At 42.0% G+C, this 27,753-nt stretch overlaps 1 protein-coding gene across 14 annotated transcripts in view; it reads left to right on the plus strand.

Moving 5' to 3' along the window:
* Window positions 1-4,085: 4,085 nt before the first annotated feature.
* Window positions 4,086-27,753, plus strand: part of IRF2 (interferon regulatory factor 2) — a 91,347-nt gene continuing 67,679 nt past the window's right edge. For 3 of the 14 annotated variants that reach the window (XM_070253386.1, XM_070253387.1, XM_023630490.2), the window contains exon 1: window positions 4,086-9,881. In XM_070253386.1, the coding sequence (XP_070109487.1) occupies window positions 9,822-9,881 (60 nt within the window). In that variant the 5' untranslated portion in view covers window positions 4,086-9,821. Of the gene's footprint in view, window positions 9,882-10,254; window positions 10,536-10,633; window positions 10,782-10,834; window positions 10,907-12,444; window positions 12,607-27,753 lie in introns of those variants that run through there. The other 11 variants (XM_070253389.1, XM_005606398.4, XM_070253390.1 and 8 more) reach the window with 11 other exon arrangements.

Genomic DNA, 27,753 nt, shown 5'->3' on the forward strand with positions numbered 1-27,753 from the left:
TGTATACACCCTTATCCTTTTTTTTTCCTTTTTTTGTGAGGAAGATTGTTGCTGAGCTAACATCTGTGCCAGTCTTCCTGTATGTTTTTTATGTGGGTGGTGCTAGGTCTGTGCCCAGGATCTGAACCTGTGAACCCCAGGCCACCAAAGCAGAGTGCGTAAGCTTAACCACTATGCCACCTGGCTGGTCCCCCCCTTTATACCTTTTAATTCAAACTTTTTTGGGGGGAGGGGGGTCACTGTTGTGTTTGCAAAAAGATCATAATATGAATATTTCTTTGCATCTTTATTTTTATTCTTTATAATGCATCCTGGTCCCCTCTCCAGATCAACAGACATTCTTAATTTGTTCTTTTTTATTGGTGCATAACATTCCATAGGATGATCAACCATACTTTATTCAATCCTTCAGTTGCCAGCAGACATTCAAGTTCTTTCTGATTTTGTCATTACAAATAAGTCTGTGTTGCTCTAACAGTCTATGGAAATCATGTATTATTTACATTAGAAATATCATTTAAAATATAAAAAAGAGAGATAATTACTGTAAAGTCAAGAAACAGATGCTGAATGAACAGATAAATGAATGTATTCCAATGTTACTTGGGAGAGGGGACGCATACCATTTCCCTCTTGTAATAATCATCTTTTCGTTGTCGGCCCTGTCTCTCAATGTCAACTGCAAATGCCTTGAGATCAGGAACCAGGTCTCTTTCTTCCTTGTCTTCTCCACGCTGCTGAGCACAGCCCTGAGCAGGGCGGAGGGCGGGCAGAGGCAGACCCAGACAACGCAGTGTGCTCTAATAGTTTCTTTTGAAAACAGCCGTTTAGATTTCAGAGTGAAATTCTCCCATGTGTACAACGTTATAAAATGGTGTATTTCCAGGCCAGCCCACAAACTCTTATTTTAACTTATAATGAAGGTAAACTATATACTTATACTATTATAGTTTCTTATTTCTGTGGGAAAAAATGTTCTGAATTCCAAATGAGCATCTGCATGCAGATAACCCTCCTCCAGTGTGTGTGTGTGTGTGTGTGTGAGAGAGAGAGAAAGGGCCTTTCCTTCACTGCCCTCAAATGAGATGTTTTCTTTCCCCGTCGGCTAATCTTGTTGTATGTGGCAATTAAGCAAGCAAAATAGGAAATATGATGACTAAATATGAAAGTGCCAGAAAGAAGAAAGGCACAAAGAACAAATTTCACATAAAAGTTTGATATTTTTCTTAGAGTCCTCATTCATGTTTGTGATCTAAGAATTCGATTGCTAAGAACACAGTAACTGAAATTTGCATATAAGTGAAATGAAAATTTACAATTAGAAAGGATTTTTTAGTTGCTATAGATTTCTCTTACTCTCAATCTTTCTCAAGCATCATATTTAAAACCTGATGCGAATCAAAGCAAAAGATTATTTAAACTTTAATAATGATCAAGGGCTGTATCACTTTTTAACAGCTACTGATCTGGAGACACACCAATTTACAAGTTTGTTCTTACACGTTCCTTTGGAGAGTCAATATTTGCACTGCTAAGAGAAAAACAAAAATGTGTCTTAAAAATGAACATTTTTATCAAAGACTAGGAGAAACTACAGAGCACTTGTAGGAAAAAATTATCTTCTAGATATATGAAAGGCCAACAGGTACATGAAAAGATACTCAACATCACTAGTCATTAGGGAAACACAAAGTAAAACCACAATGAGATATCACCTCATGCCTGTTAGAATGGCCATCATCAAAAAGACAAGAGATAAATGCTGGCCAGGATGTGGAGAAAGGGAAGCTTGTGCAGTGTTGGTTCCACTGTAAACCGGTGCAGCAACAATGGAAAACAGTATGGAGGAGCCTTAAAAAATTAAAAATAGAACTACCACATGATCCAGCAATTCCACTTCTGGGACTATATCCAAAGGAAATGAAAACACTAACTCGAAAAGATACCTGTACCCCCGTGTTCATTGCAGCATTCTCTACAATAGCCAAGACATGGAAGCAACATAAGTGTTCATCGATGGATGAATGGATAAAGAAATCATATATTTCTTCGTAATTTAATTGTGTGTATACACACACACACACACACACACACACACACACGTGTAATGGAATATTATTCAACCATAAAAAATGAAGAAATCCTACCATTTGCAACAACATGGAGGGACCTTGAAGGCATTATGCTAAGTGAAATAAGTCAGACAGAGAAAGATAAATACTGTGTGATCTCACTTATATGTGGAATCTAAAAGAAAAAAAAACAAACACCAAACTCATAAAAAGAGATAAGACAGGTGTTTGCCAGAGGCAGAGAGTGGAGAGACAGGGAATTGGAGGAAGGTGGTCAAAAGGTACAAATTTCCAGTTAAAAGATAAATAAGTCCTAGGGATGTAATGTACAACGTGATGACTACAGTTAACACTGCTGTGTGACATACAGGAAAGTTGCTAAGCGAGTAAACCCTAAGAGTTCTCACCAGAAGGAGGAAAACTTTTTTTCTTTTTATTGTATCCATATAAGATGATGGATGTTAGTGGAATCTATTATGATATCATTTCACAATATATGTAAATTAAACCATCATGCATACGTATGCCTTATACAGTGATGTATATGTCAATTTTTTCTCAATAAAACTGGAAAAAATTATCTTCTATGTAAATTAAAGAGGCCTAAATTTAAAAATTCTTAAAAGAATGTAGTGTAAGATATAAGATGTATTAATTAGTGCATTCTTTCTTGAAGTACTATGGAAGAAACTAGCTAAAACTTACAAGTTATTTATATAAAAATCACAAGCATATCAAGAAATAATTTTCTGAAATCACCTATAAAAGTATTACTTAAAATTTTACTTTAATAAAAGTAAAACTCTATTCTTAAAAATGTTAATTTTTCAATAGGACAAAAAAATTATCCACAGTTCCATTACTCAGAGACAATCACTATTAATGTTTTGATTTAGTTCCCTTTGGTCTTATTTATGTGAACATCTTCAGGGTGGTCATCTGTACATATAAAACTTTATTTTCCTTTTACCCTCAATGTAGCATAAATATTTCCTACTATCATGCTTATCTGAAGTTTATCATACGCAAAAATATCAACAAAAGGAAAAGCGTATATGTGGCAAGATATTTATGAGCATTGAGAAAGATGACAGCGTTAGGGCAATGTTCCTCCAGTTTCTCAATGAGAGCAAAGGATTTGTCCATTAGTCATAAAAGCATGACATTAACCGCACACATTGTGAAACAAGTGGTCATGATTCTGTTGGTTCTGCATCGCTGAAAAGGTAAAAAGTTCTCATCAAGATAGTAAATAAAAACAAAGAAATATGGAGACAATTTGAGCAACTCAAACTATGATGCACCTGTAATGTTGGTGTTCTACTGTGGTTGCCCGGCCTGGCTACCCAACGGGAACCAACTCAACTGTGTGGATGCTCACACACGCTTCAACTACTCGGTGTCCAGAGTTCTGTCTCTCCTTCAGTTTTACGGTTTTTCACCCATGGTTGGTTGTCTTTTCTTTCTTATCTCCAATTATATCAAAATGAAGTAAAACTAAAAGCAAGTATTTGTGACTTTGATTTATTCCCTATTTTTTTAAGCAGAACCTTTTCCCTACATGAATTCTTACTCAGAACCTCAATATGTAAAACAGAAAAAAAGTGGATCTTTTTTGGTTGTCGAGAGAGGAGTGGTGCCGAAAACCAGGATCCACAGCTTGAGGTTGAGAAAATATGTGATGGGCTGTTTAAAGCAATATTTGCTTTCAAATTACAAAACAGTTAAGGCAAATCATGCTTTTATTTATGCTGATTGTTCTGTCAACAAAAATTCAGTTCTGTGGAAACTGTTTATTACATAAGGAGTTTGTGATGGAAAAAAAATCTGAAAATTTTTAGAAATCAACAATTTTTAGAAATTTTTGAAACCATCAAATTTTGGAATGAACATTGATTTTGTGGTTACACAATCTCTGAAAATTATCACTGTTCACTCAAAACAGTCTGAGGAAAAGTGTGTGCCTGGGATCCACAGTTGAATATATCTTCTTTGTTTTATTTTTAAGGAAAAGTTTTTGAGGGAGTGAAAAAATGATGTAGAATTTACTTCATTTATGAAGATGAAAATCAGAAAGTTAAAGGGAAATAAATATTTTAACTTAGGAATTCAAAAATGGAATTAAAAAGACTAAACTGTTTCAGAATATCATAAATGCATTGTATTTCCTCTGCAAATTCATCAGTAATGAACTGAGAGAGCAATGAGAGAACAGTTGCAAATTCCTCTAAGAAATCAACAAATTAAGAAATCCTCTCATTTCATTGATGCTGAGGAGACAACTGAGAAATTTATAGGGTGACCTTTACAACCACAGAACCCTTCAAAATCTTCTCATTGATATTAGAATAAACCCAAACTCCTTGATCCGGCCTCTGCCCACCTGGCTTCTGCCTGTGCCTCTCTCACCCTCACTCACAACTCTAAAGTCATACTCACGTTCCTTCAGTTTCCAGCACATATCAGACCCCTTTTTCTTTTTTTGGTGAGGAAGGCTCGCCCTGAGCTAACATCTGTGCCAATCTTCCTCTATTTTATGTGGGATGCTGCCATAGCGTGACTTGACAAATGGTGCTAGGTCCGCGACTGGAATCTGAACCTGTAACTCCTAGGCTGTGGAAGTGGAGCATGTAAACTTACTCACTACACCACCGGGCTGGCCCCACCAGACCCTTTTGCTTCTTAGGGCTTTTGTCCCCACTCTTTCCTCTGCCTAGGGGCTTCCTTGCTCAATGGGTATCTGTTACGGATTGAACTGTATCCCCCTACAAATTCATATGTTGAAGTCCTAATTCCCAGAACCTAAGAATGTGACCTTATGTGAAATAGGTCTTTCCAGATGTAGTTAGTTAAGATGAGATCATACTGGAGTACAGTGGGCCCCTAATCCAATATGCCTAGCGTCCTTATAAAACAGGGAAATTTGCACACAGACACACACGCAGGGAGAACACCATGTGAAGATGAAGGCAGAGATCAGAGTGATATGTCTACAGACAAAGAATGCCCAAGATTGCTGGCAAACCACCAGAAGCCAGGAGGCATGGAACAGATTGTTCCCTGACAACCCTCGGAAGGAACCAACCCTATGGACACCTTGATCTTGCACTTCTAGCCTCCCTAATGGTAAGAGAATAAATTTATGTTATTTAAGCCATCTAGTTTGAGGTTCTTTGTTATGGCAACCCTAGGAAACTAATACAGTGTCCTCTTATTCTTCAAGTCTTGGCTTAAATGTCATTTTCTTAGAGGAAGCTTCTTTGACCACCTAGATGCCCCAGTATTTTCTATCGAAGCTCTGGTTATTTCCCTCAGAACACTAATACAAATCTGTAACCATTCTATTGGTTTGCTTGTCTGTCTGTCTGTTGACATCACCCCCACTGGAATGTAAGCTCCGTGAGACCAGGGGCCTGTCTTGTCCTTACTGTCTTCACAGCAGCTCTCAGACCGTCTGGAGCATCCTGGAGCTCTATAAACACGGGTGGGAAATGTCACAGAGGTGCCTCCAAGGTTAAGGAGGGAGTGCCAAAAGCTGTATATATGAATTGTCAGGCACATTTTGGATTTAGCGGAGAGGAGATTTTTTAGCAAATGAGAGAATTTAAAAATACTCTCAATCCTTTGTTTTATGATGCTCTTCTGTCTTTCTGATTGGCAAGTTTTGAAACATTTTCAAATAGAATAAAGATGTATCATTCAAACCACTAGGAAGTTTGGGGACAAAGAGGACACACTGAATGCCACCAAGCTTCATATGCTGCGAGTGAGGCACTTATGGAGAAACAGTGGAAGCTGTAACGAAAAGTTCTTTAAATATTCAGATCCAGTAAATCACGTGGCTTACTGAATTTACATTACAAATTTGAAATTTATTTCTTATTTAAAATATTTTTAATACTCAAAACTACTATAGTAATTCTTTCTAAAGAATTTCAAGGCAAAGCTATAGATACTTTTTCCTTCTGACTTTAAAAGTAAAAGCACTACTTTCTCACCATAGAGAAATAATATTTCAAAGCCACTTGTGATGGAACAGAGAAATTATAGCAGAAAACAATTTATGAAGTTTTCAAAGTTGAAAGCCTTCCTTTTGGAGAAGAAAAACTCTCTCTCTTCCTCACACACACACACACACATATATCCTGGCAATTTTAAAGAGTATTTTTTCCCTTATTTCATCAGAAGAACAGGACAAAATAAATATTTATTACTAAGGATTGGGCAATGTATATTACTCAATTTAAATTGGTGATTTTCAGAGAATAATTGCAACAAAATGAACCTCATTTCAGAGTTTCTAGTAAAACGGAAGAAACCATTACATGAGGTAATAGTCAAGAATTTCACCAACTTGGTGCCTATGATCTTTGAACTTTGATCGAAGTCTTTTTCAACATCTTCACCGTTCTATGGTCTCAACTAAAATCGAACTTGGCTGTATGTTTATTCAACATGGACTTCACAATAAGATTCTTTGCAATGCGGAACTCTCATCTATGGCTCTGTATTGGCCAACTGCTCTGGCAAGTGTGGAACACTCACCTTCTGTGATTTTATAACCCCTGAATTACGGCACCATGAAGGAGAGCCTTAGTGGTCAGGACAGAAGTGGTACCAGTGATACTGTGGAGAAAATCAGGGCATCCACTGACAGACAGATGAGGGGCTACTGATTTCATCACAGCCATAAATATGCAATGCTTTAGTTGGTGTGCCATCATATTCTATATTCTTAACTTTAACGTACAGTTCTAAAGGCTGTGATTATAGATGGAGGTGATGTGGGTGCAATGATGGGACGATGCAAATGGAAATTAACATGCTGATGTACAGACTGTAAGAAAACTTGGAAGGCAGAGATTTTTCATTTGTTTTGTGCACTACTGTAGTCCCAGTGCTGAGAAAAGTTCTTGGGCACTTACTACGTGTTTGTTACTTGAATGATTATTTGATGAAACTATTCTCATTTATTAGAAAAATAAGTAAAAAACCCATTTGAAAGGAGTTACCCTGGAATGTGTCTTTCAATTTCTTCCTTAGTTGAGCTCCATTCATGGAGAGATCCATCTCTACATGTCCTTACTCGACTCCCTTGAAAAGAAATTGGTCCTGATGCATCCAGGGAGATCTTCCTTTAGGATGTTCCATTCCACAGGTAAAACACAAGCATGCCTCACTGAGGAGATCATTCTGGTTTCATTATACAAGACTGTTGCAACAATGGTTTTTGTATTAGATCAAGGTGTTTCCTCAGATTTCCTTGGTATGGCAAAGGTTACTTTTTTCTAGAGACTTTCAAAGAGGTTATATTTTGTTATATTGATCCATTTTCCACTAGAAGCATCTCATCAAAGGGCTAAGAAATATATCTTGACTGTGTATATCAATACCACGTGGATTTGGGGGTCGTATTTATATTTTTGTTCTGCAGCGACATGTCACCAGGGGCATGAGAACAGAGTGAAATTCATTCTATGCTTTATGAGTGTAGGGGCCCAGAACACTGGAAACAATACTCATGCCCCAGGGAACTCCAGGGGCTCAGGAATGGCAGGCGTCCATGATGCCTCCCAGTTTCCTGGCTAGTTAATGAAATGACCAATACAAGGTTGTAGGGAAAGATGTTATGAGCTTAGTTTTAGATATGTTTAATTTGTTGCACCCAAGGAACCTTTAGGAGGTAAAGCACCCAGAGCTCAGAAATGGCAAATCCTGGAGTTCTTACCAAACAGGGATATCTGAAGCTTTGGGTGTGGGTTAGAGCACTTTGTCAAAGAGACAGCATGAAGAATGAGAAAACAGGAAGGTCGAGGATAGAATGTCTGGAAACAGGGGGCTGGCAGCAGAAGAGGAGCCAGCCAAGAAAGAGAAAAGGACAGAGCGGTGTCACATAGGCATCATGGAAACGGGGAGCACGATGGGCATCATGAAATGATACGAGAGACTGAGCAGATGAGGACTGGAAATGGCCTTTTAGAAAAATCACTAGAAGGAAATAGATAAAAATATCAAGAGGTCCATTACTGACTGGTGGGATTTCAAGTGGCTTATTTTCTTCTTTCAACTTTTCTGTGTTTTCTGCCTTCTGTACAATACGTATTGACTACATTTATATTAAAAAATAAAATACTCTGATAAAGTTTAAAATATTTTATGAGAACAGAGAGCAAGTAATTATTAATCCACAAGTATTTGAGTCCCTATGTGCCGGGCAACATGCTAAGGATAAAATAATAAGCCAGAGGAAGGCTCTGTTGTTTTACAAAGAGGAATGGCAGCTGGTTTGACAAGGGAGAGGTGTACAGCTTGCTGGGCACAGTAGCAGGAGATGAGGCTGGAAAAGTAGTTTGTCGCCAGATTACAATGGACTTTATATGTCTCGTCAAATAATAGGGACTTTATTCTTAAGACTGCAGAGAGGTTTTTGAAGAGTGGAATTAGGATTGGAATTTTGCTTGACCTGAAGTTAATTTTCTACTTAATTTGGACAGTAGTGTGGCTGCGAGCTTGGGGGAGTCTGAGTTAGGAGAAGACAGAGCACAGTGACGAGGCCACTGCAATAACCGAATGAAGGCAATGGAGTGGGGATGCAGAAGGGGCCAGGTCCAGAGGGATCCGGGATTGGCATCAACAGGCCAATAGGATACTACTGATTGGAAGTATGGAAAGAAGACATAAAGGCCTATTGGGTTTTTAACTTGGGTCCATGGGTGGGTAAAGAGTGACAACGATCCTACAGAGTTTGTATATAGTGACTCTAATTGCTTATAGTGGTCACTGCTATAGGAAATAAGAAAGTGAGTGGCTGTGGCAGTATTGTATGAGAGGGGGTAAGAAATAATGTGTGTATGTGAGATCTATTTCTCAGACCACAGCCACGAAACAGAATACTAAACCTTCACCCCTTTTTCAGGACACGTGTATATTTGGATACTTTTCTTTTTCCAGTCCCTAGAATTCAGCACTCCTGTGGCAGAGAGGGGTGTTAAAGTTGATAGAAAAGTTTTTACATCTAACTAGCTATGGCCTCCCAGGAAGGGACTTTTCCTGTTGAGTAGAGAAGTTTGGGAGGAGGCTGATCAAACTGCGTGTAGGGGAAGAAACAGATATAATTAAAGGGGAATCTATACTTTTAAAGCAAGGGACCAAAAAGCAGCAGGTCCCAAGTGAATTGTATTAGGTTGAGCTTGAAGGTGACAGGTGCCATACCTCTTGCATTCTCATTTAGTCCATTTCACAGAATTGAAAACTGAGGCCTTGGGTGAAGCAACTTGACCAAGAAGGCCCAGCTTGGAAGTTAAGGAGACCAAATTGGGACCTGGCTGCAAGTCCTATAGGACAAAGCCTCTCTCCTGGGCCAGCCACGACCAAGACGTCTGTAAGTCAAATGAGCCCATATCCTTGCCCGCCTGGTCCTGCAGCAAGGTAACTTTGGGGCACTGGAGCGTGCTGTTGTTGATTTACTAGAGCAAGGCCTTCCTTATCTCGAAGCCAGCCCCCGAACAGAGCGCCAGGTGGTGGCAGAGATGGCAGCAGCCGTCACATGGTTACATCCTGAGCCACTGATAAGGGTTCAAATGAGGTTAAGGGTGCAAGTCCCGTGGCCCAGTTCTTGCATAACTATCTAAGTAACGCTGTCTTGTCAGTTAATTACTCCTTATGCTTCTTTGAGGTGGGCAGTGTTACAAAGTGACTTTTTATTCACTTTGAAGACAGCGGTTCTAAACATCTGCCCTACCAAAGAGAATGGCGGGAGGCCGTCTGCTTCCCCGGACGCCCGCTCTCTCCCTCCCTCCCAACCTCCAGGTAACCCTTACGATGGAGAGTCAGGTACCCCCTTTCCTCCCCGACAGCCATTAGCTTCTGGCCTGAACGCAAGCTTGCTCCGGGTCAACCCCCAGAACCCCCCGGCCCCCCAAGTGCTCGCGCGGCGAGGGTGGGCGCCCCAGTGTGCGAGAAACAGACTCACGAGCAGCCGCTTGTTGCTCCCGCTGCCGCGACGTGGGGAAGTGAAAATGAAATTGACTTTTCCGAGAAATGATGAAAGCGGCGCTGCCTGCCAATGAACAGCGGCGGCGAACTTCCGCACCTCCCGGCCCGGCCGCTCGCGCCCTCCCTCCGCCTCCGACTCCCGGTTGCACAAGCCTGAAACAAACACTGGGGAGGAAGGGCGGAGGGAGGAGGGCGGAGGGGGAGCGAGGGAGGGAGGGAGGCAGGAGGAGGGCGGGGGGTGGGGGGATTTCCAGCCTCGGCTCTTCGCAGTTTCCTCTCCTTGTTTTGCTTTCGATCTGGACTGTTCTCAGGCAAGCCGGGGAGTAACTTTTAGTTTTGCTCCTGCGATTATTCATCTGACGGGCTTTCATTTCCATTTCATACACCCTAGCAACATTTAAACCTTGCGGAATTGTATTGGTAGCGTGAAAAAGCACACTGAGAGGTAACATTTTTCAAATAATAGTTGTGACTGTGCGTTGTGTTTTTCTCGAGGGCATGTTTATGAGGACCGGAGGGGATCTGTGTGCGTGCGTGTCCTGATGGTTTGACACGATGTTTTGCAGACGGAAAATGCTGAGGTTCATAAATATTAATACCGATTTTTGGAGGAACAGTCGGCGCTGTTATGGATCATCTGATTTTAGGGGAAGCAGGTTCTGCTGCTGTTTCTGCTGCTACTGGGGCTGCTGAGGCTGCAAGGAGGAGGAGGAGGTAGAGAGGGAGGAGGAGGAGGAGGAGGAGGAGGTCGGTGGAGGTTTAATTTCACTTTTGGATTTGCAGATGAGGAGAGGTGGCTCCATGGACACAGACCTGCTCTGTGTGGTTCTGCGCCCCAGGTGTCGTGTGTGGGGGTGCGCGTCCGCTGGAGCCGGGCCTCCTTTTAAAACAAAATTGTCGTGGACATGTATGTGCGTGTGTGTTTACAGATGCCGTCGCCACCGGATCCGAAGGAGGGGAGCGGGTCCTTCTCGGTGCCCGGCGGCGGCGCCTCTCTCCAGGCAGCCTCCAGCGTAAATAAGCAGGATCCCGCTGTCCGCCGGGCTGTCTGCGCCCGCGCCCCGGCCCGGCGAGGCGCCTCCCGCCGCGGCGACAGGAAACTTGATGGGGCGCCCCGCGGCGGTCCCAGAGCTCGCCCGCCCCTGGGGTCGGCGAGGGTCGCGGGCGTCGGGTGTCAGCGGCGGGAGCCGGCGGGCGGGCTCCGAGCTGGGCTGGGCGCAGGGCCTGGCCGGCGCGCCCGGCTTCCTGGGGGCTGGGCCGCCGCCGTCGCCGCCGCCGCTCCGGAGGGACGCCGCGTCCTCCTTCCCGCCGGCCAGCGCCCGGCCTGGCCCTAGGGGCTTTGTCACTGCACTTGTCCCGGCGCGCGGGGGGCTCGGGCGGCGCGCCCCGGGAGGGCGGCGCGCCGAGGGGTCATCTGCCCCGGCCGCGGCCTAGCGCCGGGCGCCTCCGGGTCCCCGCGGGCGCCCCCGGGCCGGCCTGGCGCGCTGGGCCTGACCCGCCTCGGCTGCGGAGCGGGCGAGGTGGGGGCGGGGAGCCTCCGGGGACCGAGCGGCGCCCCGCTGGCAGGCGTGGGCGCGTGTCCCCTGGGGTCTGGGGGCGCGGGCTGCCGCAGGGTGGGGACGTGAGCGCCTGCCCCGCGCCCTGCGACCCCGTTCTGGGCGCCGAGTGGCATTTGCCCGCCGGCCGAACATGGTTGGTGCAAAGCCGCGGCCGCCACTTCCTCTCCGCCCTGCCGGCCGGGCTCGCCCCCCGAGCGCTGCCCGCCGCGGCCAGTCGTGGCGCCCGCCCGCCTGCGGCCACTTTCGGCGCTCCGGCCTGGGGGCCGGCCCCCGCGGGGGCTCGGGCGCCTCTCCAAGTTCGGAGGGCTCCAGGATGCCCCATCCTCCTCCCCAGGACGCACCGGCGTCTCTCTGAGGCCCCAGGTGTGGGTGCGTTTGCTGCGCTCACCCCCTTGGCGCGTTAGAGGGGAAGAAGGGAAGGAGGGTGGCAGCCCCAGCCGGGCGCAAGGACAGTGTTCCGGGCACCAGGGGGCCGCCCGGGTCAGTCGGTGTAGGTAGGACCCTTGGTCATCAGCTGTAAATGTGACCCCTGGGACTGGCTAATTGTCACACATTAGCACCGGGGCCTTCACTCGTCTTTAACCCCATAGTATAGTCTTTGGGACTTGGGGACACTTTACCCGCTCCCTCCCTCTTCAGCCCCCTCCCTCCAGTGTGAGCAGTGGGTAGTGCTCCTCGATCTTGGTTACCGAATAAGAAAATGCAGAGTCTTTCTAAAGGAGGAAAAGCGCTGGCATTTGCCTCCTGCTTCTGGCGTCCCTGTTGCTGTGACTCGGTCTGCTTTTGATGAATGGCTAGGGAGGGTGGAGGATAGTTACATTTCCTGTTGTGGATTGTCAGGAATCACCAAGGTTGCTGTCGAGCCTGCAGTCTTTTATTAGTTTTCAGATTGCCTGCAAATAACATTGGGACTTAGCAGCCTGCACTTTTCGGTGCCTGAGGACAGGTGCAGACAGGGGCCTGGTGACAGAGTATGAAAGGTGGGTGTCCTGATGTTAGACAGATGCGCGCTCCCTTACCACGACCCGGATGGTGATCCCTGGTTAACTTCATCACGCACGCAGATCGAAGAGTCTCTCATTTTCTCAAACCGCTCCTCTCCCCCCAATCATTCTTTTTTTGGAGGAGGAAAGGGTGAAAATAGAAACCTAAAAACTCCTAGAAAAACTTGTCTTTTTAAAAGGAACTTCCGCAGATGGAATATTTGGGACTTAACCTGGTAATTTTAAGGGGTAATCTTGGAACATCTATTGATTGATGTGGCAAAGTCCGGAATTTCACTGTAATTAGTGAATGATTATAATTTATAACTCAGCCTGTTATGTAAGAAGTTAGATTTTGGCCTCTAGATCCAAGAGTTCTTGTCTGTTATGATTTGTAGCTGCTTCTTAATATTAAACATTTACATATTTCATTCTCAGTGAGTTGTCTTTTTTTCTGTTGACCTTCAAAAGTTAGAGATAATTCCATGTATTTCAGACTTACCTGTAAAAATGACATCATAATCAAAAGTAAGGGTTTCTAGTTAAATTGGAAGCAAGTTATGGCAAATGATTGTCCTAAAGTACTGACAGCTCTCTCAACGATGGCCCCACTTTTCTCTGCCTCTGCTTTCTGAAGTTCTTTATTAGGTACAAATTCAATATACTAAGGGTAGTTCAAGATGTTTTGATTTAGTGAAAAATTTGAAACTTTGAGTGTTTTACATTTGATGTACATCGATTTTCCCATGTTTCCAAGAACAGTGTACTTTTATTTTTAGTCTCATTGAGTATAAGCTCTTGTTTTTAGAACATTTTTACACAGTTTCCTTTTGATAGAGAACAGACCAGTGAACTCTAAATGGGGTATCTGGGACATGGTTCCGGTGTGTGCTTTATACCAAAACGGGCTTGAGGCCGAGAAGGGGCTTTATTTATTCATCTCATAAATATGCCTAGAACATTCATTATGCCCCAGACACAGTGCTAGGCTCTGAGGGTTCAGCTGGAAACAGGAAGACAATTTCTCTACCCTCTGGGGAGATGGTGCCTTGGGGTTGGTGAGCTGACAGTCCACAACTGAAAGATAAATAGAGTAATTCCCTGGTGGGGTTAGTTCTATGGAAGGTGATAATGATACTTAACTGTGTATCCGTTAGGGTTGCTTTTAGGAACAAATGAGATACTGTTTATGAAAGACGGTTGCATAAGTTACAGCAATCTACAAATATGTGAGGCCTTAACTTTCAGGATTCTATGGGATTATTATTAATTTAAAAAAGCCAGGGAGGCATGACTGTGGATTAAACACTGACTTTCTCGCATAGAATTTTCAGCAAGAAGGGATTTTACTCCTTCTAAGAGTATATAGATAATGCTAAGGAATTAAACACAGAATAACTATTTTATGTAAAGCATCAAAGTATTTAACAATGAAATATTATATTGTCAGTGAATTTTTTTTTGCTGTCAGAAGAAAAGTTAGATGGTATCCATGGATACCAAATGATATGAAAATAACAGTGATTGGACTGGTATCTTTTCCTTCTTTGTATCAGAAAAAAATCTTCCTGAGCTCGATGTGCTTTAGTCTGGCTTTCTTCATCATTGCCGCAGACTCTCTAATTCATTATGTGTTATTGCAAGTAGGCCCTTAACTGATTTTGCTATCTTCTTGTAACATCTTTAAAAGGATTCAGTTAACTTGCATTTACTGAATGCTTCTTGTGTGCTGAACACTTTATATGTGAAAATAGTAAGTGACAACATATGTGAAAATAAATATAATAATATATACTTACAATATATAACACAAAAATACATAAAGTAGTATATAAAATAATATAAATTGCTGTGAAATATCAGTTATTGTTAATCATAAAGTCAGTTCTTCTTTTCGTCTGTATGGGACACTGTGTTCCTTCCCATCCTGGGGTAACAGGTCAGGGCTCTCTGCCCTGTTTGCTCATTTGTGCCCTCCTTTTGGCCTAATGTGATCAATGTTTGGTGTGTAATGTCTGCCCAGGGCTGAGGAGTGGCGCTCGTGATGTGGGTGGCTGGTGGGAACAGGAGTGAGGAGGTTTGATAAAATCTTGCTGTTTCAACAAAGAATGATAAACTATCTATAGGGTCCAGAGTTAACCTGAAGCTGCTATTTTATATAAGATACCACGGGAAATATACAGGCAGTAAATCAAGACTACAGGCCCTGATGCTGAGCTGTACCCTGCCCCCAGGACCCTGCCCCCAGGACCTTGCCCAGGCCTCCCTGGGGGGCAGGGATGCAGGCAGCAGGCCCATGGTCGCCAGCTTTTTACCTTCAAAGATCCCTTTAAAATGATTTTCCCCCTCACCCGATTTCTACTGGGGATCCAGGAACCCCAGGGTATGAATCATTGTAGTAACCCAAGCAATTATTTTGTTAAACAAACACAAACATTGTGCCCTTATTTCATTTATTTATTAAATATTTCTTGACCACCAGCTGTGTACATGGCTCTGTGTAGTGGAAAGTGCATGAACTCAGGAGTCCAGAGGCCTGGAGTTGACGGTCAGTCTTCTGTTAACTCTTCCATCACTTCCTCTTTCTGGACTTTAGTTTTTACATCTGTAAAATGGGGCTGCGATGTTCTGTCATCTTTGGGGGATGGGACCTATGTGTGCATCAAAATTGCCTGGGGTTTGGGGGGCTTTTGGAAACCACACAGGGACCTTCAGATTTGAGAGCCCCTTCCCCTTCTTGCCCCTCTCATCCTAAGATCCCCCACCCCCTTGGTAAGCCTCTGATATTCACCAGGATGTCCTGGGTCCCTGTCTCTCAGGTGTGTGGGCCAGAGCAAAGGTGGAGAGCCACTGAATGGAGGAGCTCCTCCTAGGGCCAAATCTTTTTATTTTTTATTGGCTCAGAGGCCACACTATGCAGGAAACAAGCGGATGGAACCTGTTATCCACACTGTAGATGATGCTTGGAATACGGAATCTGGTCACTCTTCTTGGCTCTGCCCATGTTGACCTGGCTTGTCATACAAAAATGGTATTAGTGTTATGGTTGTGATACTTTGAATTTTTCATTCTGAAGAGACAAGAAGGACTTTATCTTATGGTACGTCTCTCTGTCTGGGAAGGCCATAAAGAGTTATGGGTTTGTTTTCTGTTTGTTTCTGTTTGGGCTTATATGCCCTTTTCTCAGTTTAGCGTTCAGCTTCAATAAGCAGGAAAGTACGAGAGTCAAACAAAAAATGTGCATGCCTTGTAGTCTCCATATTTTTATTTTTATTTTTTTGATGAGGAAGATTGGCCCTGAGCTGACATCTTTTGCCAATCTTCCTCTTTTTGCTTGAGAAAGATTGTTGCTGAGCTAACATCTGTGCCAGGCTTCCTCTATTTTGTATATGGGATGCTGCCACAGCATGGCTTGATGAGCTGTGTGTTGGTCTGTGCCTGGGATCTGACCAGTGAACCCTGGGCCACTGAAGCAGAGCCTGTGAAGTTAACCGCTATGCCAGCAAGCTGGCCCCTGTAGTCTCCATTTTTATGAGAAACAGAAGGCTGTCTGGTGCTTTCTGATGATGGATTTTAAGCATTTTTATCTCAAGGGCAAAACCAATTTAGTTCAACAAACTATCTTAATTTAAGATTTTTGGTGATAAAAATCCTGTCCAGTTTTCATCAAATGTATACCTTTGAGAGTTAACTATTTGCTGTATAATTTTCAGGCATATTTAGCAATCTGTTGCTAACTGTGTAACAGCATTTGGTGCTTGCACACCTACTGTGATCAAAGGGAAGGTGACCTTCCAATTTATTTGTTCTTAGTGAGCTTGTCAATGTCAGGTTTTTGTAGGAGCTAAAGAAATTTTATAGACAGGCTACACCAGCATAGCTCCATAAGCTTAGAATGCTACGGACTTTCCCATTTCATGAGGTTGACATTTTGAATGAGAAGGAACCGCATACAAATTGCTTTATTTCAAGTCATATCTAATGTGTTATCTTGGAAGGGAGCTTTTTTTGTTACCCTGACCCTAGAATTATTGAAGATGATGACAAAAGTGACCGTGGTGAGAAGACAGTGTCCTAACACCTGGATAGGGTGTTAGTGGGTGTGTGGAGGGATGGAATAGGAGTGGGAGGGCGGTGGAAGGTGACCTTTGGGGGATGAGAAGCTGAAAAAAGAGAATAAGGTGGAGAGTATAATAGTGCCTCCTGACTTCTCCGGTGGGAGAGAGAAAAGAGGGAGTCACGCAGGTACATTTCTGTCTTGCCACAAAAGTCACTGAAGGCGTTTCAGAGGTGATGGGAAGGAGTTGGTGGTTAATTGAGAGTAACTCCAGGACAAGTTGAAATGCTGGAAGGACCCTCCCTTTCCGACCTTGGAGTCAGGCCTTTTTATCCTGGGGAAGAATAAAGTCTGATGAGGAAACCGCCCTGCCTCACTGACTTTAGACAAGTGAACAAGAGCTTGTGGGTGTCTATCACTGGGGCATGGTTGAAGCCTCCTTAGGGAGAGAAGTGTTGCAGCTGGAGAGGATGCAGGAGTTGACACCCCAACCTGAGGCCTCAGACTCAATCCAAAATTGCCTTTGGAGGCAACGATGAGGCCCAAGAGGACAATACATGTTGATAAAATTTATCAGAAATACTGTTGGAGCTATCTTAGCCCTCCTTCCTTCCCCATGCTGGTCTTCCTTGCTGCTGTTTTATTTTTGTGAGGTTGTAGGAGGTAAATAGGGAATCGGGAAAACAGAATGGGCCGCCACTGTGTTTCCCTAAGGAATAGGTACCACAAGTTAAGATTGAACTGTGAATGCCATCACAGGCTCACTGATTTTGAAACTAAGCACTCCATATTGGAGTTGGGATTTACACTGAAATAAACTTTCTGGAATTCGATTCAGTGTTATATACTTAAGGTCTTAAAAATGTCAAACTCTCTGTTCCACTAATTCTGCTTCTAGGAACCTACTTAATGTGAAATAACCAGAGATGGGGCAAAGATTTATGTACTGGGATGTTTATTGACTTAGCTTTTTTTGTAGTGAAAACTTGGAAAAAACCTAAATACCCAACAATAGGAATACGTTTAAATGAATTATGGCACATCCAGACACTGAGTATAGACAGCTTATAAAATTCAGGTTTTGGCTTTTAATGATGGGAAAATGTTTGTGATATATGTTGAGTAGAGAAAAAGAGGATGTCAATTGTGACCCTAATTTTATTTTGAAAATGTGTGTGTGTTTGTATGTACACCATTTCAGAAACAAACCTGAAAGAAAACATTTGGATGGTGGCATTGTGGGTGTTAGGCTTTTTTTTTTACCTCCTTGAAACACTTGTATTTCCCAAATTTAATGCAACAGCACAATTTTAAAACCAGAAAAAATATTCTCAAGACAGCTCTAAAGTGTCCCCCGTGACCTCACCTCTGGTGTATAAGATTAGGACAAGTAAACTGGATGTTGCTGGGTGAATGTTGTGCGTGGACTTGGCCATTCTTGACTTCTTTCTGCCTTGGTGTGTGGAGCCAGGCTCCAGAATCAGGGCTTTCCTAGCCAGTTCTTAGAGATGCCATTGTCCCCATTCAGCTCTTACCACTTGAAGGCACTTAGATTGATGGCTCTTTTGTGAGGCTGGGACATGCTGTTTTGTCAAGAACTGTGGACAGTCTGAGATGTTACCCCGCTTCACAGATATGTCTTTGATGCATGTGAACACTGTAGAAACACAAGACGCTGAGGTAGGAGAAAAGTTCTTTATCGGTCTTTACAGCCAGATTGATGTTTGGTGCTGGTCCCCCATACCTAGACTCTCAGGCGATGCTATGAGAACTGATGGACTCTGGGTGTGGGTTACACCCTGTAGGTGACGGTCAGAGCAACCATCCCTTTCCTCTCTCAAAGGAGAGAGAGAGAGAAAAGAAAACACCTTTGCTTCTTTGAGACGGGATGAAAGGACCACAGGGTTCTCATCCTAAACTTCTGGAAAGTAAGGCTTTTACAACTTAGAGGTGTCCCTAAGGTCTGGGCCTCATCCCTTTCGAAATGTACATGCTTAGAGAGAGAGGACTTCCTGGCACCCTGGGAACTTATCCTAGGGACCTAGTTCAGGCTGTAACCATTTGGCCCTCTCGAGGAGATAAGAGAAATTTAATTGTCCTTTTGGATCAGAGCAATTAATTTAGACAAATGCCTGCAGATCCAGTTCTCGTGGCATGTGAAGAGTAAGGTGTTTCTAGGGGAAGTGAGTACAAACATTCCCTATCTTTACATCATATACATCCTCTGTCTTTCTATGGTGTGCATTCCTGGGTCTCCGGTGGCTCAGGTGTTCACAAGAGCCCTGGGGAATTCAGAGAAGTTTCATTTTCCCCATACACCAACCTTTACAAGTCCCCTATTGGAAAATGACTCAGTATGACTCAGTCAAACTGTGACTTCTGACTTTGCACAAGTGAAGAAGCCTCCAGATTCCTAGTTGGTATCTGAAAAAAATTTTAGAGTAGTTTTGATCCCTATATAGATACTGGAGGCATTTTTGGATTGTTATGAAACTTGAGTTGAATATAACCATTGTTTCAGAGGCAGAATGCCAAAGCACAGCCCCTCCCTGCCCCCAATATATTGATTAGGACAACACTGTCCAATACAAATATAGTGTGAGCCACATGTATAATTTTTAATTTTCTAGTAGCCATGTTAGAAAAATTAAAAGAAGTCAGTGAAAGTAATTTTAATAATATTTTTTACCCCAGGGTGTCCAACAGATTATCATTTCAACATGTAACTAATGTAAAAATATTAATGAGATTATTTACATTCTTTCTTAGGGAATCTTCAAAGTCCAATATGTCTTTCACACCTACAGCATATCTTAATTCAGCCTGGTCACATTTCAAGTGCACAATAGCTGCTTGTCCCCAGTGGCTGCCATATTAGATGGTGGAGGATTAGGAAATGAAGCAAGGCGTGAAGAGAAATACGGGGAAAGTTGTAGTACGGGGACTAAACCTAAAAGGACCGAAGGAGAGCAGAGTTAGAGTGGTCGTTTTGGTTATAACTGCATGTGTCTCCCTGTGCCTCCTCCCACAAACCTCACCTGATCTCTTCAGCATAAAATAGTCATGCCTCGACTCTTCCCAGCGCCCTAGGAGTGAAGTGGCGGAGTGAGCTCACCCGGGACTCTCTCCCTTCCAAACTACAACCAAAATGGAACAACTGAATTTCAACCAATAACTCTAATAATACAGAGATCATCAGAGACCCACAGCAGCAAAATGACGGAGGGTGGAGAGGCTGGAGCCCTCCTCAGAGGAGCTGGAATGGGGTAAGAGAGAACTTCACTCCCTCCCCTAGAGACTGGGATCACTGCAGCTGGTGAGGGAAAGAGCGGGGGAGGGGCCGCGCCACCGTGGGATCATCCAGGACTTCCACTGCCCGTGCAGTGGAAACCTGCTAACGGGGGAAAGCTTTCCCATGCAGGCACCCCATCAAGCCAGGGCCCTGGGAAACCAGAGAGCAAGAGCTGATTGGAGTCCAGGTGGGCATGTGAGAGAAAGTATCCCTCCTCCCCCGACCCATGCTGCGCACCGCTATCGCGGCTGAAGGTGGAGGGCTCAGAACACATGGCTTTCGACCCTCATCTAGTGGCGACAGGCTTTAACTGCAACCGAATAATACCATCATGCGCAAAAACTGCTCCTCTACCATTTAGCAATTTATAAAAGCTCCAGACCAGAAGGAAAACAAGAAAAACACAGAATTAAGTCCTGAGGACTTGGAAATAGGTAAACTAAGTGAAAATGAGTTCAGAGTAGCTATCATCAAAAAACTCAATGAGGTAAAGGGGAATATAGAGAAACAAGTCAATGAGTTCTGGAGTTACTTCACAAAAGAGATTGAAACTATAAAGAAGAATCAATCAGAAATACTAGAGATGAAAAATACAATGGATCAGATAAAATAGAATACGGATTCCCTGAATGCCTGTGTGGACACCATAGAGGAGCAAATTAGCATAATCGAAGATAGACAGGCTGAATGGCTCCAGACAGAGGAAGAAAGAGAACTAAGGATTAAAAAGAATGAGGAAAATCTCAGAAAAATAGCGGATTCAATGAGGAAATCCAATTTAAGAATTATCGGAATACCTGAGGGCGTGGAAAAAGAAAATGGAGCAGAAAGTGTGCTTAACGAAATTATAGAAGAGAACTTCCCAAATCTAGGGATTGAGGGAGAAATGTGTGTGCAGGAAGTTTTCAGATCTCCTAGATTTGTCAATGTAAAAAGACCTACTGCAAGGCATATAGTAGTAAAAATTGCAAAAATGAATGACAAAGAAAGAATACTCAGGGCAGCAAGACAAAAGAAAATAACCTGCAAAGGAACTGCTATCAGACTTTCGGTGGATTTCTCTACAGAAATCTTACAAGCGAGGAGAGAATGGAATGACATATTCAAAACTTTAAAAGATAAAAATCTTCACCCAAGAATACTCTATCCGGCAAAAATATCCTTCAGATATGAGGGAGAAATTAAATCTTTTCCAGACAAGCAAAAGTTAAGGGAATTTGTAACCAAAAGTTCTCTAGTACAAGAAATCCTCAAGAAGGCTCTCATACCTGAAAAAAGAAAAAAAGGGAGAAAGGGGTCACGAACCACAGAGTAGGGAGACAAATAGATAGAACAGAATAGGATAGCAAATATTCAACTATAGCATTAGGATAAAGGGAAGGACACCACCAAAGCAAAGACGATCTTATCACTCTAACCACAAACTCATAACACGAGTTGGAATAAGACAGGAAAATAATAATTTAGAAGGAGAGGAGGGAAGGGACTAAATCAGTCTAGGCCAAGTAAGTAAGAGACCACCAGAAAATGGACTATATTATACACGAGATTCTAAATACAAACTTCAGGGTAGCCACTAAACTAAAAAACAGAACAGAGGCACAAAACATAAATAAGGAAAAATCTAAGAAACCCGGCATAAGGAATTGCAGTAGTCAATGGGTACACTAAAACACACAGGACGAGAAACAAAGGTAATGCAGGAAAACAGGATAATGAGCGACAGATTGACAGCATTAAGTCCACATGCATCAATAATCACTCTCAATGTGAACGGATTGAACTCTCCAATAAAAAGACACAGAGTGGCAAAATGGATTAAAGAACAAGATCCAACAATTTGTTGCCTCCAGGAAACGCACCTCAGCCCCAAGGACAAACACAGGCTCAGAGTGACGGGGTGGAAGACAATACTCCAAGCTAATAGCAAACAAAAGAAAGCAGGTGTCACAATACTCATATCAGACAAAACGGATTTCAAAATAAGGCAGGTAGAGAGAGACACAGAGGGACAATATATAATGATCAAAGGGACACTTCATCAAGAAGAAATAATGCTTATAAATATCTATGCACCCAACACAGAAGCACCAAGATTCATAAAGCAACTATTAACAGACCTAAAGGAAGATGTTAAAAACAACACAATAATAGTAGGGGACCACAACACCCCACTCACATCAACGGACAGATCATCCAGACAGAAAATCAACAAGGAAATAGTGGAGCTAAACGAAAAGCTAAAACAATTGGACTTAGTAGACATATATAGAACACTTCATCCAAAAACAGCAGAATACACATTCTTCTCAAGTGCGCGTGGAACATTCTCAAGGATAGACCATATGGCGGGAAACAAGGCAAGTCTCTACAAATTTTAAAAAACTGAAGTAATAACAAGCATCTTCTCCGATCATAATGCTATAAGGCTAGAAATTAATTATAAGAAAAAAGCTGAGAAAGGCACAAGGATGTGGAGACTAAACAATCTGCTATTAAACAAGCAATGGATCATTGAAGAAATTAAAGAAGAAATAAAAAAAATACCTGGAGACAAATGAAAATGATAACCTGCCATACCAACTCATATGGGATACAGCAAAAGCTGTATTAAGAGGAAAATTCATCACAATACAGACACATCTTAACAAACAAGAAAAATCCCAAATAAGCAATCTTAAACTACACCTAACTGAATTAGAGAAAGAAGAACAAACAAAGCCCAAAGTCAGCAGAAGGAGAGAAATAATAAAAATCAGAGCAGAAATAAATGCTATTGAAATGAAAAAGGCAGTAGAAAGGAGCAATGAAACAAAGAGCTGGTTCTTTGAGAAGATAAATAAAATTGATAAACCACTAGCCAGACTTACAAAGAAAAAAAGGGAGAAAGCTCAAATAAACAAAATCAGAAATGAAAGAGGAGAAATAACAACAGACACCACAGAGTACAACTGATTATAAGAGAATACTATGAAAAACTATATGCCAACAAAATGGATAACCTAGTGGAAATGGATAAATTCTTGGACTCCTACAATCTTCCAAAGCTCTTTCAAGAAGAGGCAGACAATTTGAACAGACCAATCATAAGGAAAGAGATTGAAGCAGCAATCAAAAACATCCCAAAGAATAAAATCCCAGGACCAGATGGCTTTCCTGGGGAATTCTACCAAACTTTCAGAGAGGATTTAATACCTATCCTTTTCAAGCTATTCCAAAAAATTAGGGAGGATGGAACACTTCCTAACACATTCTACGAGACCAACATCATGCTGATACCAAAGCCTGACAAGGACAGCATGAAAAAAGAGAACCAGAGGCCAATATCTCTGATGAACATAGATGCAAAAATTCTAAACAAAATTTTGGTAACCCGAATTCAGCACTACATCAAAAGGATCATACATCAGGATCAGGTGGGATTCATACCAGGGACACAGGAATGGTTCAACATCTGCAAATCAATCAACATGATACACCACATCAACAAACTGAGGAATAAAAATCACATGATCATCTCAATAGATGGAGAGAAAGCATTTGACAAGATCCAACAGCCATTTATGATAAAAACTCTGAACAAAATGGGCATAGAAGGGAACTACCTCAACATAATAAAGGCCATATATGACAAACTCACAGCCAACATCATACTCAATGGGCAAAAACTGAGTGCTAGCCCCGTGAAAACAGGAATGAGACAAGGATGCCCTCTATCACCACTCTTAATTAACATTGTACTGGAGGTCCTGACCAGAGCAATCAGGCAAGAAAAAGGAATAAAAGGAGTCCAAATAGGGAGGGAAGAAGTGAAACTCTCCCTGTTTGCAGACGGCATGATCTTATATATAGAAATCCCAAAGAATCCATAGGAAAACTTTTAGAAGTAATCAACAACTACAGCAAAGTTGCAGGGTATAAAATCAATTTGTATAAGTCAGTAGCATTTCTATATTCTAATAATGAACTAACAGAAAAAGAACTCAAGAACACAATACCATTCACAATTGCTACAAAAAGAATAAAATATCTTGGGGTGAATTTAACTAAGGAAGTGAAGGGCCTATATAATGAAAATTACAAGGCCTTTCTGAAAGAAATGGATGATGATGTAAAGAGATGGAAAGACATTCCATGTACATGGATTGGAAGAATAAACATAGTTAAAATGTCCATTCTACCTAAAGCAATCTACAGATTCAACGCTATCCCGATCAGAGTCCCAGTGAGATTCTTTACAGAATTAGAACACAGAATCCTAAAATTCATATGGGGCAACAAAAGACCCAGAATTGCTAAAGCACTCCTGAGAAAAAAGAACAAAACAGGAGGCATCACAATCCCTGACTTCAAAACATACTACAAAGCTACAGTAATCAAAACAGCATGGTACTGGTACAAAAACAGGTGCACAGATCAATGGAACAGAATTGAAAGCCCAGAAATAAAACCACACATCTATGGACAGCTAATCTTCGACAAAGGAGCTGAGGGCATACAATGGAGAAAAGAAAGTCTTTTCAACAAATGGTGCTGGGAAAACTGGAAAGCTACATGTAAAAGAATGAAAATTGACCATTCTTTCTCACCATTCACCAAAATAAACTCAAAATGGATCAAAGATCTAAAGGTGAGACCTGAAACCATAAGGCTTCTAGAAGAAAATGTAGGCAGTACACTCTTTGACATCAGTATTAAAAGGATCTTTTCAGACACCATGTCTTCTCAAAGAAGGGAAACAATAGAAAGAATAAACAAATGGGACTTCATCAGACTAAAGAGCTTCTTCAAGGCAAATGAAAACAGGCTTGAAACAAAAAAACAACCCACTAACTGGGAAAAAATATTTGCAAGTCATACATCTGACAAAGGCTTAATATCCATAATATATAAAGAACTCACACAACTCAACAACAAAAAGTCAAACAACCTGGTCAAAAAATGGGCTGGAGACATGAACAGACATTTCTTCAAAGAAGATGTATGGATGGCCAATAGACACATGAAAAGATGTTCATCACCACTGATAATCAGGAAAATGCAAATTAAAACTACACTAAGATATCACCTTACACCCATTAGAATGACAAAAATATCTAAAACTAATAGTAACAAATGTTGGAGAGGTTGTGGAGAAAAAGGAACCCTCATACACTACTGGTGGGAATGCAAACTGGTGCAGTCACTATGGAAAACAGTATGGAGATTCCTCAAAAAATTAAAAATAGAACTACCATACGACCCAGCTATCCCACTACTGGGTATCTATCCAAAGAGCTTGAAGTCAGCAATTCCAAAAGTCCTATGCACCCCAATGTTTATTGCAGCATTATTTACAATAGCCAAGATGTGGAAGCAACCTAAGTGCCCATCAACAGATGATTGGATAAAGAAGATGTGGTATATATATACAATGGAATACTACTCAGCTGTAAAAAAGAACAAAATCGTCCCATTTGCAACAACGTGGATGGACCTTGAGGGAATTATGTTAAGTGAAATAAGCCAGATAGAGAAGGACAATCTCTGTATGACTCCACTCATATGAGGAACTTAAAAATGTAGACAAAGAGAACAGATTAGTGGCTACCAGGGGAAAGGTGTGGTGGGGGTGGGCACAAAGGATGAAGGGGTGCACCTACAACACGACTGACAAACAATAACGTACAACTGAAATTTCACAAGATTGTAACCTATCATTAACTCAATAAAAATTAAAAAAAAATAGTCATGCATCACTTAACAATGAGGATACGTTCTGAGAAATGCATTTTAGGCGATTTCGCTGTTGTGCGAACATCATAGCGTGTACTTACACAAACCTAGGTGGTACAGCCTACTACACACCTAGGCTCTATGGTACTAATTTTATGGGACCACCGTCATATATGCAGTCCATCGTCGACTGAAACATTGTTATATGGTTCATGACTATAATAAATCCTCTGAATTTCTTCAACAGCAACACACTGTGTATGCCATTTGTATGGGCAATTAGTCACAAACATCTTGAATCTCTCCTAGCCTCTTGAACTGTTGTGAAAATTGTTGATTCCTTGGATTTTTCCATTTATAACACCTACAAGGCAAGTTATTTGAGAACTAGGATCGTGTTGTATTTCTTTGCATTCCCCACCAGTACTTAACCTGCCACAGTAAGAGGTAGATAAATATTTGTTGATTTGATTTTCAGCCCTAAAGCAAAGGTTAGCTCAGAAGGCTGAATTCCATCTCGAGATGGATGGCACGGATCTACTTTGTGTTAGAAACCTAATAGTATATGTATTGAGCACATAACGTTGGGATTTGTCACTTTGCATTAGGATTTGTCGCTTTGTATTAGGGGTTCAACATTCAGAAGGTGAAAAATTGTTTGGTTTTCTCCTTTGTACCTAGGTCTTTAAGGAAATCTTGTCAGTCCATTCCTTTGACATTTAAGTTTCACTGGTGGTACTGAATATCTTCCTGTATGTATAAACAAACTACACTGATAAACTGGACAGACACATTTGCAAGCTGTTACTTTCTCTGTGGGTTAGTTATTAACAATAACTTTGTTATTAACAAACACTCAGCTGTAACATACATGCAGTGAAATTCTTTTGAAATCAAGTGCAGTATTTTACTGTTACCTTCATTTGTTCTCTTGGACTGTAATTGTTGGGTTGAAGCAATAGATTTATCCACACAGCCAACGCAATTTATTTTTACTGAAGCCTGCCTAAGAACTGCTTAGGTAGCTTTTCTCTGCAAGATTAAATACGACCTTCACTGAATCATGTTAGCAGGGCCAGCAGCTAGAAAAATAAAGACTAAACCAAACCTTCAGCAAAGAAATTCCCAGCTGCTCAGTGGGTCAGAGCTTTCCTGATTGCTTTCTTCCAATGAAAACACTGTAGATTAGTTTTAAGTGAATTCTAGTAAGTTTGGGGATTTGCAACTGACAGAAGAACAGGAGGGTATAATCTCACTTTAAAATAGTAATCCTGAAGGTAAATCTTCATTGACTCTGTTCGAGGATGTTGGGATTTTGTTCGTATGGGAAACATCACTCACGTGCACTGTTTAGCTAACCTTTAAAGTTAAAGTCCTCAGCTAGAATGGGACAGAGAAGTCAGGCGTGAGGCGGGGCATGTGGGGTGTTCTAGGTCTCCCAAGGACCGACACAGATGGCTCTGATCCCCTTTCTTCTCTCCATTATACAGTGAAAGTGGGAAGTAGGGGAGTTTGCAAGGGAAGCCCAGAAGGGAGTGTAGATGAACTTCCATGTCCACCTTCGGGTGTGGCCATCCTGAGGATTTGTGAAGTCAGGCTGAATTTAAAATATTATTGCTTCTCTTGCAGGTGCTTTTAATACATTAAAACTTTTATTTTGTTTTTCTTCAAAATCAGTTTGCAGTTTGGGAGATGGAGTAGAGAAGGGCACTCCGTTCAACTGAAAAAATGGACGATTTTGATCATTCAGTCAGTCATTTATTCAGTGAGTATGTACTCACTTCAAACTTTATGCAGAGGGAAGAATAAAAAGATAAAGATCTAATCAGCTTGGATTTGAGGTAGTGAGGTGGATCTGCATTCCCTACTGGGGCCTCCCTTGCGGGCTCCCCAAGTTTCCACTTTCATTCTGTAATGGAGAGAAAAAGGAGCAGAACCATCCGTATTGGTCCTTGGGAGTACCTGGAACAACCCACACCCCCAGTGCATCCTCTTGGGGCATGTCTGATGACCTGCATTCCTTATAGTTAGGAGCCTAATTTATATGGCTAGATAAAGCAGAATCAAGCCATTGGCCAAT

The sequence above is a fragment of the Equus caballus genome, chromosome 27, assembly GCF_041296265.1.
Source record: "Equus caballus isolate H_3958 breed thoroughbred chromosome 27, TB-T2T, whole genome shotgun sequence".
NCBI classification, from domain to species: Eukaryota; Metazoa; Chordata; class Mammalia; order Perissodactyla; family Equidae; genus Equus; species Equus caballus.